At 50.2% G+C, this 13,714-nt stretch overlaps 1 protein-coding gene across 2 annotated transcripts; it reads left to right on the forward strand.

Annotated features, from left to right (window-relative positions):
• Window positions 1-910: 910 nt before the first annotated feature.
• Window positions 911-13,710, forward strand: FSD1 (fibronectin type III and SPRY domain containing 1). 2 transcript variants are annotated; one of them, XM_061601185.1, is made up of 13 exons: window positions 911-1,050; window positions 2,143-2,238; window positions 3,241-3,372; window positions 4,068-4,169; window positions 5,461-5,483; window positions 6,210-6,331; window positions 7,081-7,290; window positions 7,757-7,855; window positions 8,241-8,400; window positions 9,585-9,664; window positions 10,382-10,633; window positions 11,516-11,604; window positions 13,095-13,710. In XM_061601185.1, exons 1-13 carry the CDS (start codon window positions 1,036-1,038, stop codon window positions 13,203-13,205), a joined length of 1,491 nt encoding a protein of 496 aa, XP_061457169.1. In that variant the 5' UTR covers window positions 911-1,035; the 3' UTR covers window positions 13,206-13,710. The 2 variants fall into 2 exon arrangements, with proteins under 2 accessions (XP_061457169.1, XP_061457170.1); XM_061601186.1 differs by lacking the exon at window positions 3,241-3,372.
• Window positions 13,711-13,714: the final 4 nt, after the last annotated feature.

Raw genomic sequence — 13,714 nt, forward strand, 5'->3', positions numbered from 1 at the left:
TAAGGCACTTTGGGGGCCGCAGTCCCAGAGGAAGGAAAGGATTAGAATCAGGAAATGATGCCTTCTAGAAGAGGGCACGCTTTTCATAATCACACAAATACAATTTTTCTATAATAATAATAATTGTTGTTGTTGTTGCTAACACTTTGAGGCAATGGGGTTTATTAAGCCTCGTCTTCTACCCAGGAGGCTATAAATCCTAAAGGCCACTGTATTTTTCGATGCTGTTATGCCTTGGCAGGTGCAAGCAACTCTGCCCATGTTCAGAAACACCCTTGTCTTTCTTTCTGCGCTCCCCCCTTTCTCCCTGGGCGGGAGCCTTGGTGAGAAGCCAGCGCTGAATGCATCACAGCTGCAAACACAGGGAACCTTGTTGTGTAGATCAGGGATCCGTGGACCACCCGTGGTCCGTGAGCTTCATTCCAGTGGCTTGTGGCGCGCTGCCATTAAACATCAATATCAATTGGTGTTTTCACTGCCTCTGTTCCTTCCCACTTTGCATTTTATTGCCCTGTTCAAATGCAAACTGGGATGCAGTCAAGCACAGCGTTGGGACAAAAGAAGCCCTTGAAATGCATCTGAAAATCACGACCCTTCGAGCCCAGCGCCTTGCAAGGTCTACGAAATTGCTCTGTGGCCCGCCAGGACCTTCAGCAAATTCCAATGGCCCACGGGGGAGGGGGGGACAACCTTTGGGAACCAGTGATGGAGGCCACTCCTTTGTCCTCCAAGCTGGACTCCATTGTCAATCTGGTCAACCTCATCTATTTCCCTCCCCTCTGGACTACATTTCCCAGCATGCCTTCACGGCTGCGCAGAGAGGGAAGGCAGTCACTCAGGAGCTTTTCTCTCTCCCCCCACGCCTCCCCCCCAATCAGCTTTGTTAATTCCACCGAAGGGAGGGCCATCCCTCTTCCAAGGGGAGGGAGCACCTGCCTGCCCGCATCCTTGCATCCTTCTTGGTCCATGACAGAGGAAGAGGAGGCGGCTGGCTGAACTTCCATCTCCATCACCTGCACCTGGCCTGTCCTGAAGATGGGGGACCATAAGGTAACAGATGCTGATGTGAGGGATGCAGGAAGAGAGCGAGAGCGAGGAAGGGATGCTGGCGCGCCAAGGAGGTGGTCTGAGGGGATGCGGAGATGCTCTCTGCCCTCTTTCCCTCTGCTTTGTCATCTTAGGGGAAGGGCTTTGCAGGAGAAGGGGCCTGTCTGTTCCCACTTCGTCAGGGTGTGTGTGTGTGTGAGCAGGGATCCCTGATTTCTTTTGAGGGGGGGTGTCTTTGAGGATTTTGATGCAAAAGAGAGAGGAATCAGAGAGAGCTCTTGTTTCATTCAGGTGCCAGGATGGTTGAGGTTTCTGGGGTGGGGGGAAGGTTGGATGGACAGGTGAGGGCACAGAGGGATGGCCTCCTGTGAGACAGTCTGTCTGTAGCGCTCCACAGGCTGCAAGGAAAGCGGCGGGGGGGGGCTCGTGATGGACTGTGCCTCCATAGGAAAGCCAATGAATGAATAATTAGAAATCCCTGTCCCCTGATATCTTGCTTTTCTATATACGGGGAGTTTTTAAAAAAATAAAATAAAAGGGGGAAGCGTTCCATCCTGTGAGCCCCCACCAGTGGTCTGAAGTGGCACAGCCGAATGGGGGGGGGGGGTTCAGGGAGAAAGAGGTGAGAGAGGCAGAGCGCCTGCGTTGCATGCAGACTGTCCCGGGTTCAGCCCCCCAACGGCATCTCTGGGTAGGGCTTGGAGAGACTCCTCTGGAACCCTAGAGAGCTGGGCCACATCCCCACCAGACCTTTATCCCGCTATTATTTCACAGGATGGCGCCAAGTAGTTTGCTAGCAGCAGGAGATAGACGTGTAGACAGCAAAATCCGTAATCCAAGCAGTAGGTCTTGACCCTGAGGAAGGACAGTCAAACGGTGACAGTGGCAGAGAAGCAGAAAGCAGGATGCAAGCCTGGCCAGATTGTTTCATAACCGTAGAAGGTGGTATTATTGTAGAAGGGGGCGTGGCTGTGGCTCTTACGAAGGCACTTCTGCGTTTCCCACTATATGACCGGATGTGGCCATACACACCAGCCCAAATAAATGGACCCATTGACATTGAGTGCTGATTTCTTTCTTTTTTTTGCGGGACAGGATGCCCTCAGGAAGATCATCACCACCCTTGCTGTCAAGAACGAAGAAATCCAGAATTTCATCGATGTCCTTAAACAGATGCTGCAGAATGTGGAGGTAACTGGCCTGGAGGTTGGGGCAGGGGTCAGCAGGGTTTGGTTTCCGCGGAAGGGCTGCCGCTCAGTGGTTAGAGCGTCTGCAGAAGGTGCCGGGTTCAATCCCCGATGGCGGCATCCCCAGCTAGGTCTGGGAGAGCCTCCTGCCTGAAACCCCAGAGAGCCATGAAGCTCACTGGGTGACCTTGGGCCAGTCACTGCCTCTCAGCCTCATGAAAACCCACCCTATCCGTGGGGTTGCCATGAGTCGGAATTGACTTGAAGGCGGTACAGTCAGTGTAGACAGTTCTGAGCTAGATGGACCAATGGATCTGACTCACTTTGAGGCAGCTTCCTCTGTTCCTAGTGAGAGGCCTTGGAATGGGCCCTTGTCAAGAGAGACCGTGCAAAAATGCCCTCCACCACCCGGTTTCAGGCTGCAACTCCCATCAGCTAAGGCTGATGGGAATTTTGTCCCAGTTGGAGGGGATCAGGTTGGCAAAGGAACTCCAGCAAGGTCCCTGCTTCAATCCCAGGCATCTCCAGGTAGGACTGAGAGAGGCCTTTGCCCCAAATGCCAGAGAACCGCTGTCAATCAGACGGACCGATGGTCCGACTAGGGATGAGGTTGCTTCCGAAGTTCCTACGTTCCTTGTTTCTTGCCGACTTCATTGTGCAGCTGGCCAGGGCCTGCTCAGCTTGCCACAGCTGCACAAGCCAGCCCCTTCCTTGTCCGCAACTGCCAGCTGGGGTCTCCTTGGGACTATGCAGCTTGCCCACGGCTGCACAGGTGGCAGGGCAAGTAACCCCTGAACCACTCACTGTGGGGGTGATCTTTAGCTGGCCCTTGATTCCCAGGAGACACAAGCGGGGATTTGAACTTGCAGACTCTGGACTCCCAGCCAGGCTCTCCTTCCCACTGTGCTGTACCAGCTGTCATAAGCCTACCAACACTGCCTGAGCCAGCCAGCTGCCTGACCCAGGATATCTCCCCATTCCACCTTGTCCTCTATGCCCCGGCCAGGCCAATTCGGATCGGGTCCAGCAAGACCTTGAAGCCGAGTTCCAGTCGCTCTACGCCCTCCTGGATGAGCTGAAAGAAGGGATGCTCATGAAGATAAAACAGGATCGAGCCAGCCGGACCTATGAGCTGCAGGTAAGCGGGTTCTCATCTAAGAACTTGCTGTCTGCCCTGCAGGATCAGAGCCATAGCTTACTGGGAGAACATCTGCTTTTTCTGCAGGTTCAATCTCCTGGTATAGTCGGGAGAGATCCCTGCCTGAAACCGTGGAGAACTGCTGCCAGTCAGTGTAGACAACACTGACCTATGGACCTATGGTCTGACTCAATATAAAGCAGCTTGCTATGTTCCTGTCATATCACTGGCCCATTAAATCGGGCATCTGTATTTCCCACTGTGGCCACCTGGATGCCTGGCACCAAGACCCACACCCCTTCCCCTTGTTTGTCCCCGGCGCCTGTTGTTATTTCTGGGTAGACAGCATGTGATCGTGGAGGCTCCACAGATTAGCCACATCATGGTGCATGCCCATTGCTAGATCTGTCCTGCATCCCCCCATGAGTTGGCCGAATAATCCCCCTTTCAAATGCTGTCAAAGTCTGTCCACGCAGCCATCGCACGAGAATACAAGAAAACAGTGCTTCTGAGAACAGGAAGAATCCGCTTCCACTGAGTGGCATTTAGTGGGCGAAATGTCTAGAGCGTGAAGAGGGAGTGGAAGTTTGGGGGGGATCTCTCTCATGATAGAAGTCAAAGAAGCTCTGCCCCAGACATTTTTGGTATAATATTCTTCCATTCCTCTTCTTCTGCAAACCCCCTCCTTGCTCCAGAACCAGCTGTCTGCTTGCACCAAAGCCTTGGAGAGCTCAGAGGAGCTTTTGGAGACGGCCAACCAGACTCTCCAGGGGGCTGAGAACCATGATTTCAACCAGGTAAAGAGAGTTGCTAGCTGGAGGGCCCTTCTTGGGTAGGAGGGAGAGTGGAGGGGGGTAGGTGCTTGACGGAAGATCTCTCAGCCCCCTTTCCTCCCTATGCATCAGGAAAAACCAGCATCCATCATGCAAAAATAGGCTCAGATCTGCAAATGGGTTTCGTGTGGGTACCCTTTCAATTATTGCAGAATCCTTATTGATGCACCTCCCTAGCCAGTCAGAGCTTCTGTGGGAATAGGAGAGGATGGAGGGGGCTGGAATCCTGTAACCAACTCACAAAACCACCTGGTGAAAAGGGATTTCCACCCCTCATTGATGCCAACTTTGGCATAAGGAGAAAACAAGCATTTTTTTTAAAAAAAAGAATTTGCCTAATTCCCCCCCTTTTAACTAAGCGACTGACAGCCCAATCCTTTGCATGTTTATTCGGAAGTAAAACTCATGGTGTTCAATGGGGATTCCTCCCCAGGTAAGCGTAAAACAGTGGTTCCCAATTATCCTCCCACTTGAAAATTGCCAGTGCTCTCGGGTGGAGCCCTTCGTGATTTCCCTGCCTGTTTCAGCAGTTTTAATGCACTGTGCTAGCTGTGGGATGATTTTTATTGTATTTTTACGATCTTTCTTATGTTGGATCTCGCTGTATTGCAGTGTGCATTCCATAGAATCCAAACAACAGTACCGTAAAATACAATATAAGGGAGGAAAAAATACAATTAAAAATAAAGTTGAATATTGAGTGCATACATGCTGCGGATCACCTGGGTGAACCTCGCAGGCCACCAGTGGCCTGAGTGGGATGGACTTCTGCCTAGACGTGCTTGGAATCGCTCCGTTAATCTAAAACAGGACAGGGAAATCTTCCGTCCTCCAGATGATGGTGAACTCCAACTCCCATCATCACCCCTGATCCTTGGCCTTGCTGGTTGCTGAGGCTGATGGGAGATGAGGCCCAGCGACATCACGGGGGTAGGCACAGTTCCCTCATCCCTGATATAACTGGATAAAAGGTTTTATTTTGTTATTGTTAACTGAAGAATTAGATGGCTCATTCACTGATTGGTTAGATTTCAGCCCAAAATGCAAAACCTCAAGGAAGGTATCCTTTTGTGTGTGTGTGGGGGGGGATCTTAAGAACAGAGGAAGTGGTTCCTACTGAGTGAGACCACTGGTCTATTTAGCATGCATGATGTCTTAGCAGTGCTTTTCTCATCTTGAATTGTAACTGGTGACCCTTCCCCTCCTTGCTTTCTTCCTCTCTCTCTTTTCCCACCTCCCTTGTACTTCTTTGAAGGCTGCTAAACAGATCAAAGACAGGTACGCTGCACCTCCAAGAACCATCTCTCACTCCGCAGGCTTCCCTTGTGCCAAAGGCAAGGGACTCCCTCATGCAGTTTGAGATCCTAGGACATAAAATATTGCAATGGTACCCGCCTCCTGAACCCCTCCCACCCCTCCTTCCTCGTTTGAGGCCCAACTTGCTGTGGATTATTATTATTATTAAAAATAAAAGAAGGGTTTGGCACACCACTGGACCTGGAAACATTTTTCCCTAAATCTCAGTTGCGGGGGGGAGGTCCAGTGGCCCTTGCACAGGGGAGAGGGGAATACTCTCTACATATGCTGAAGTGGTACCCTTTCCTGCCTTATTCATTCATGCAATCTTGGGCCGAGGGTTCCCTCCCACCGTCTTGGTTGGGCTTGCACCATGGACAGCATGCAGCACTCTGTACATGCATAGAAGCCACTTGATCCTGTCCATTCAAAAAAAAAACGGCCCTGCTGAAATGGACCCCTGCTTGTAGTCAGGGAAAGATGCTTTGTGCATGCTCTGTGGCATCCTCTTCCTCTCCCCTCTGCAAGCCTTGGCATTCCCAATGGTTTCTGGGGCTGAACCCTCTTGATGTCTAGGTACTTGGCATATTTCATCATCTTTTATTTGGTCCCTGTCCCTTGCTAGTCCAGTGGGGTTGGGTTGGGGGGGCAGACCACTTTTTAATAATTCCTCTCCTTCCCCCTCCTGCCGGATCCCCTCCTTGGCAGTGTGACCATGGCACCTGCATTTCGGCTGTCCTTCAAGGCAAAAGTCAGTGACAACATGAGCCACCTGATGGTCGATTTTGCCCAAGAGCGTCAGATATTGCAGTCTCTGAAGTTCCTACCAGGTAATTCAGGGGATCTGGCCAGCTAGTATGTCAGGCTAGCATTGGGAGGGGTGGGTGGGGGTTGGCATTAAATTCCCACTCACTGGATGACTTTGGGCCAGTCATGTTGGCTAGGCTCCCCCTCCAGTGGTAGAGGCAGGATGCTTCTGAAAACCAGTTGCCAATAGTTGCAGGAGGGGAGAGTGCTCTTGCACTGAGGTCCTGCTTGTGGACTTCCCATTGGGGCATCTGGTTACCCACTGTGAGAATAGGATGCTGGACTAGATGGACAACTGACCTGACCCAGCAGGCTGTTCTGATGTTCTTATGCTCTGTTCTGGTGCATTGGAGGACCTCATGGAAAAAAACAGATTAGGTGTTTCAGCACAACGGACAACTCCCAGACAGCGAGTTGCTCCAAGGTATTTCAGCACCATGAATAGCTCCTAGTGAGCAAGTTGTTCCAATATTGGACTAGAGGGGCCTTTGGCCTGATCCAGCTGATATTTATTTAATGCATTTCTTACATTTCTATCCCACCTTTTCCTCCAAGGAGCTCACGGTGATGTGTGTGGTTCTCCTCTCCCCATTTCATCCTTGTAACAACCCTGCAAGGTAGGTTAGGGCTGAGAGACAGCAGCTGGCCCCCAAGGTCATCCAGTGAGCTTCACGGTTGAGTAGGGATTCGAACACTGGTCTCCCAGGTCCGACACTGTAACCAGTATGCCACACTGATCTAACTCTCTCTGATTGCTGGCTTGCAACCCTAGTCCCCAGTGCCCCTGAGATAGACATAGCCGAATCCTTGGTGGCTGACAACTGCGTGACTCTCGTTTGGAGGATGCCGGATGAGGACAGCAAGATCGACCATTATGTGCTGGAGTATCGCAAGACCAACTTTGAAGGGCCGCCCCGGGTCAAAGAAGACCAGCCATGGATGGTCATCGAAGGCATTAAGCAGACGGAGTATACCCTCTCTGGTGAATAACAGCCCAGGCGGGTTGGGGCTGCTTGTGTATCTACACACTGTGGGGTTAAAATGACTTTACGTGGCTCATTTCCCCCCCCCGGGCAAAATGGAGCTTCCATGTTCACAGGCAGTCTACCTGAGAATCAAGTCTCAGCAGCGGAGGCTGACCCAAACTCAATTTGCTCATCTCCCTCCTCACGGGGTGGCCCTGCCTCTCAGACTCTCTGCCACTGAGCTATAGCCCTTCCCTGAAGAGCATTCTGCATTGGCCAGGAATTGAACCCGAGTCAACCTCTTGGAAGGCAGCTCTGTTAACCGCTATACCAGCGATGCTCCAGTTCATACATAGTACATAGTGACTAAGTTTCCATGTTGTGCTCTAGCAACCCCATCACAACCGCAGTGCTAGAGAGGAGAGGAGGAGCCTTGCAAAGGTTGTGAGTCTGACCTTTCTTCATTCCCTGTCACCCCCGCAGGGCTCAAATTCGACATGAAGTACATAAACTTCCGTGCGAAAGCCTGCAACAAAGCAGTGGCAGGAGAGTTCTCTGAGCCGGTCACCTTGGAAACGCCAGGTGAGGTTTACCTGCAGCGGAGATATTTGGATACGCTGTTCTCTTTTCTATCCATGGGCCATGTTGTTCGTTGGATAGGTGGGATATTTGGCCACGGGACTGAACATCTCGGTTGGGAGCAGCAGCAGCTTGTCAGTGGGGCAGTGGGATCAACTCTGGGTTTTAGAGGAGCTGTCCCAAGCTGCTGAACACTTTGGACAGCTCCTTGAACATTTGGAATAAACCCTGGAATGGATTCCACTGACCCGCTTGCATCGGAGCTGCCAGCCACCACTCAGAGTGAAAACAGTGGGGATGTGTTGAGAAGGAGGCCAGATGAGGTAAAGTCAGACGCCTCCCTGCCTGAGCTGGCTCCTTGGCAAGCAGTGGCTTTCTCTCTCCTCAGCATTCATGTTCCACCTGGATGCCAACACCAGCCACCAGAATCTCAAGGTGGAGGACCTCAGCGTGGAATGGGACGCCATGGGTGGGAAGGTGCAGGACATTAAAGCTCGAGAAAAAGACGGGAAGGGCCGTACCGCTTCTCCGGTTAACTCTCCGGCCAGGTAACTCCTCTTTGCCTCTTCCCCAAGGGTTGCCAATGTGGTGCCCTCCAGATGTTGTTGGATTCCATCTCCCATCATCTCTGACCATTGGCCCTCTGGCTTCTGGGGCTGATGGGAATTGGAATCCAAGAACATCTGGAGGTTGTGACATTGGCCACCCCTGCTCTACGCCTTCTCGGCTTTCGTGGCAGGGGTCTTCTGACTGAGCTGAAACAAAGGAGTTGGTCAAGTCAGAGCCGAGGTGGTTAAGAGTGTTGGAACAGGACTTGGAAGACCCTGGTTCAGATCCCTACTCAGGCAATAAGCAGTCTCTGTGTGCCTTTGGTCCGGTCGCCATCCCTCAGCCTCACCTGCCTTGCAGGGTTGTTGTGAGGATGGGAGGTGAGAACAGTGTATGCCGCCCTGAGTGGAAAATAAATACAATGCACAGGACTGACACATTTGTTTGTTGATATGTGCCTTCAAGTCGATTATGACTTATGGCGACCCTATGAATCAGCGACCTCCAATAGCATCTGTCATGAACCACCCTGTTCAGATCTTGTAAGTTCAGGTCTGTGGATTCCTTTATGGAATCAATCCATCTCTTCTTTGGTCTTCCTCTTTTTCTACCCCCTTCTGTTTTTCCCAGCATGATTGTCTTTTCTAGTGTTGCACACCTAAAAACAGAGAAACGCTGCTTCTTGTTTCAGGATAAAGTAGCCAGGTATAAACTCCCATGATGCACCAGTTTTGAAATTTCTTCTATCCGACTGTAGCCCTAGCGAATGAACCTTCAAGGGAAACTTCCTGACTTAAATTTTGATTTTGATTGGAAAACATTTCAGCTTGGTTCCACTGTGAAACATAGACACACAGCTAGAAGATGCTCAAAGTCAGCACCCAGGGACAGCTCCAGAGGGTGGCAGGGCTGGGCATTTACCAGGGCCCCCAGATCAACAAAGGGCCCAGCGCCGTAACAGTGCTATCATTTCCACTTTGCACAAAGTACCTTAGGTGGCATGTGATCTTTTCGGATAAATTGTCTGCACATCACGCCTTAGGTGGCCCACTGAGGGTGTCCATGCCTGAGGTCTCCCCCCAAAATCTTGGAGCCTGCACTGTCCCAAATATTTGACGTCTCTTGTCTCAGAGGACAGTGCTCAGCAGCCTCCTCTCTCTCCCTCTCTCATTCCTTTCTTCAGGTGCGTACAATCTCCCAAAAGGATGCCAACGGCCCGCGGCGGGAGAGACCGCTTCACCGCCGAATCCTATACAGTGTTGGGTAAGAAACTCTCCAGTTTGGTCCCCATCTTTTGAACTTTAAAAAAAAAAAAGGGCCCTTCACCCCGGGGTGCAGGACGGAGCCTGGCGGAATCTTGGAAGGTCATGGGTGGAGTTGGAGCAGGAAGTGGTGTTTGTGGCGGGTTTGATGGAATGGGTTGAGTTTGGCTGCCAATGTTACTTGACTGATGGGGTCATCGATTGTTTCCCTTTGAGAACGCACTGGCCCCCGGGACGTCTTCACTATGACTTGAGAGCATTCAACGGCTGAGAGGAACGGGCCACAGCAACCCTGACGTTAATAACCGTGCAGGCACTTGATTGCTTTTAAACATTTTTAGAGGTTTTAAAATTGTTTTTGTGTAAAACTTTTATATGAAATTTGTTTGATTTTAAATTGCGTTGCTTTTAGCATGTTGACATCGGCTGTCCTGTAGGCAGATAGGTAGGTAGGTAAATTAGATAGATAGATAGACAAAGTAAAAGTTAACCAGTTTAACCATTGGTGGCTTGCACTAAAGAAGCCCTGCAACAAACCAGCAGCCAATGCAGATCTCTGAGCTAAAGTGTTATATGCTGACAGGGTCTCACTCCCACCAGCAATCTGGCTGCAGCATTCTGCAGATATGACCGCAATTAGGGAAGGGGTCTGGGGGAATCTGATCACCACCCACACCCAGCCACAGTTGCACTGAAGTTCTCTTCTTCTCCATTGCAGGGGACACGCTGATTGACAGTGGAGACCACTACTGGGAGGTGAGGTACGACCGCGACAGCAAAGCCTTTGCAGTTGGGGTGGCTTACCGGACGCTGGGGAAGTTTGACCAGCTAGGCAAGACGCCCTCGTCTTGGTGCATCCACCTCAACAACTGGCTTCAGGTCAGCTTCACCGCCAAACACAACAACAAATCCAAGATCTTAGATGTGTCAGTCCCTGACGTCGTCGGCATATACTGCAATTTTCACGAAGGTGAGATCCCTGAGCTGCTTCTGGTAAAAATTGTCCCCAGTCCCCCACTCTGTATTTGTACTTAAAACATCCAACCTCCTCCCCCCCCCAACTACATAATGGAGCTAAATTGAGTGTGTGATTTCTGAAAGGCGGCTTCCTAGAACACAATTCTGCATAACAAAAATCATTTTCCGTGTCTGATCCAACCCAATTTATTTATACCAGGTGTGGGGGACCTTTGGCTCTCCAGATATTGCTGAACGACAGCTCCCATCACCCCTGGCCATTAGCCATGTTTGCAGAGGCTGATGGGAGTTGCTGTTCAGCAACATCTGGAGGGCCAAAGGTCCCCCACACCTGCTTTAAAGACCTTTTCTCCATCCCAGGTGAGTGGATTGTGCTGCCATAATAGACATGGGGTGGTGGCAGTTGTTGAGGGTCCTCTATGGACCCTTGTTGTCGCTTTCCCTACAGAGTCACTCCCATGAGGGTTGAACTCCACCGTAGCAGCAGAGAACAATTCCATAACTATTACGGAATGAGAACAGCTGTGTGTGAAAGCAACAGCTTTTCCCCCTTGGGAACCCCTTTCTCCAAATCTCCACTGTTCTGAGGCCTCCATCTTTAGTTGCTTCTTTTGTGGCACTGACTTGATCCACCAGACTCTTCTGACGTTCTGACGTTCTGTTCTTGTGCAGGGGAGAAGCTCATGCGGCAAGGCAGGTTAGATGTTTCAGCACAATGGATAGCTCTTAGCGAGCAAGTTGCTTCAGGGTGTTTCAGCACCACAGATAGCTCCTAGTGAGAAGTTGCTCCAACACTGGACTCGATGGGCTTTTGGCTTGATCCAGCAGCCAAGGCTTTTCTTATGTTATTATTCCCATGTCATCCGATTTATAGGTTTCCTCTCGTTCTACAATGCCAAGACCAAGCAGTTGCTCCACACGTTTCGGGCCAGATTCGCCCAGCCTGTCCTTCCAGCCTTCATGGTAAGAGAATTGGAATTCGAGGGAAGGAGTTGTGTGTGTTAGGGTATTTGTTGAAGAACTTGGCACCTTGAGAATTAGAGTTTTCTTTTTAAAATAAATAAATAAATAAGTTTCTAGGCCTTAAGACTGTTGAGTTAAGTGGGATATTTCAGGAGCCAAAGAGACTGGAATTTATATGCCTATTAGATTGTTTAATGCAGGTAAATTTGCTGTGGCAAGTAGAGAAAAGGGGGATGAGTTTCTCTAGGTGAACTAATACTGTATATGATGGTGTAATCTCGTTTATGTTGCATTCAGATAGTCAGAGCTGACTGTTTGCTCCTTCACCTCCTTCCATAGCTGGAATAAACTATGGGGTTGCTGAATATTCTCCAGCTTTGCTTTTGGGGGCACAAATTACTCATTTCAATTGGATAGAAATTGCTCCCCCAACACTCCTAGGTTGTGTGAATATCCACCCTGTTTGCTGCCATTGTTTACTGTGACTATTGCTGCTGTTTTGGCACCATCCTCAGTTTTATCTTCTTTCTCTTTTTTGAATTAGTCATGGAGGTGATCCAATCCAATCAGGGATCACATAGTGAATGATGTTTTCCTGACTGGCTGGGATCAATAGTGAACAGTGATCCCTGATTGGTGGCTTCACCTCCGTGATCACAACAATGCTCCATGGACAGCCAATTTTTGGTTCCATGGTGATGTTTAACTAGTTGTAAGATGAACAACAGATGACGGCAATTGACAGTAAGTGAGGACAGGATGTTTACTGAAAGTGAGGGCAATTGCTTACAGATGCTAAATGTATCTGTGTTTTTTCCCTTGAGTACTGAAATAATACTGAAAATATGAGTCTTTGAAAGAATTGTCAAAAATGTCCACAGGGGGTGGGAAGTAATATCAACATATATAGCTCAGGGTTTAGCCTACATTTGAGGAAAGGGAGTTGGAATAGTTCAGAGGTGGGTAACCTTTTTTTTCCCTGTCAAAAAACACAATCCTTTGGGGGGGTTAACTAGTCAGGACTCACATGTTGGTTGTGCGTGGGGCTGAATCCTGCATTGGGTGGGACAAGAGTCCAAAGTGGGAGGGGCCACCCCTTCTCTTCCTCCCTCCCTTCCTCCCTACTAGGCTGCCTGGGAAGTGACAGATCACCCTTGCGAGGTGTAGGAACTGAGCACATGCAGAGGCCTACACACAAACACACGTACACTTGTGCCATTGCTCGATCTTTTCTGCTTTCCCCTTGTTTCCCCCCCACACCTGCATGAAATTAGTTCACAACTTCCACACCCTTATGATGGTGATGCTGATGCTGATTAAGTGTATTAACTGGGCTTCGCCAGCAAGTCCCAGGGCGGGTGACCATAGTTCAAAATTCACCAAAATTGAAAACAGTGAAAACAGATGACAGTCGCAGGAATAGAGAGGAGTTCGTGGTTTTCCCCTCCCTTTTTTTCCTACCCTCCTGTCGGCCGTCTCTCTTTCACTAGGTCTGGTGCGGGAGCTTCCATGTCTACTCCGGTTTGCAAGTCCCCAGCGCCGTCAAATGCCTTCAGAAGCGGAACAGCGCTACTAGCAGTTCCAACGCCAGCCTGTCTTAGCACTGTGGTGCCATCCTCGTTTTGCAGGATTGGGGGACACACACGCCCCCCCATCGCCACAAGAGAGGGCCCGGCGACTCCCTGGAAAGCCAACTGTAACAAGGAAGCAGTGTTGGGGGCTGGTTTTGTTTTTCAATATTATTTGCAACTCCCCCTCTCCAAGGCTGTGCCAAATCTGGGAGGGCTTTTGCTTGAAACTCACACGCCGTGAATGTATCAGATTATTTTACCTGCCTACGATCGTATAAAACATCTCCTGCTATTGTCGGTCACACGGGGGGGGGGTGTTCCTCACCCCTCCCATAATACACCAAATCTTCACTTTTTGCCTTTGACAAGATGTGGGGCAGCGGATCTCGTGCGGTCTGAGAGGGGCGGGAGGGCTTTGAAGGAGAGGGTGCCCTACAAGTAAGGCTGCGTGTCGACACCCCACGCCACTTTAAGAAGAAGAGAAATTCTGCGGCAACTTGATCCAAATTCTGTGGTTATGCAAAAATGAAGGAAACTAG

The sequence above is a fragment of the Rhineura floridana genome, chromosome 18 (assembly GCF_030035675.1).
Source record: "Rhineura floridana isolate rRhiFlo1 chromosome 18, rRhiFlo1.hap2, whole genome shotgun sequence".
Lineage (NCBI taxonomy): Eukaryota > Metazoa > Chordata > Lepidosauria > Squamata > Rhineuridae > Rhineura > Rhineura floridana.

Bases quoted from the DNA above. Each gene is read 5' to 3' on its own strand.
- FSD1 (XM_061601185.1), top strand. The intron at 7,856-8,240 runs GTGAGGTTTACC...CTCTCTCCTCAG, and splicing joins GGTCACCTTGGAAACGCCAG to CATTCATGTTCCACCTGGAT. The intron at 8,401-9,584 runs GTAACTCCTCTT...TCCTTTCTTCAG, and splicing joins CCGGTTAACTCTCCGGCCAG to GTGCGTACAATCTCCCAAAA.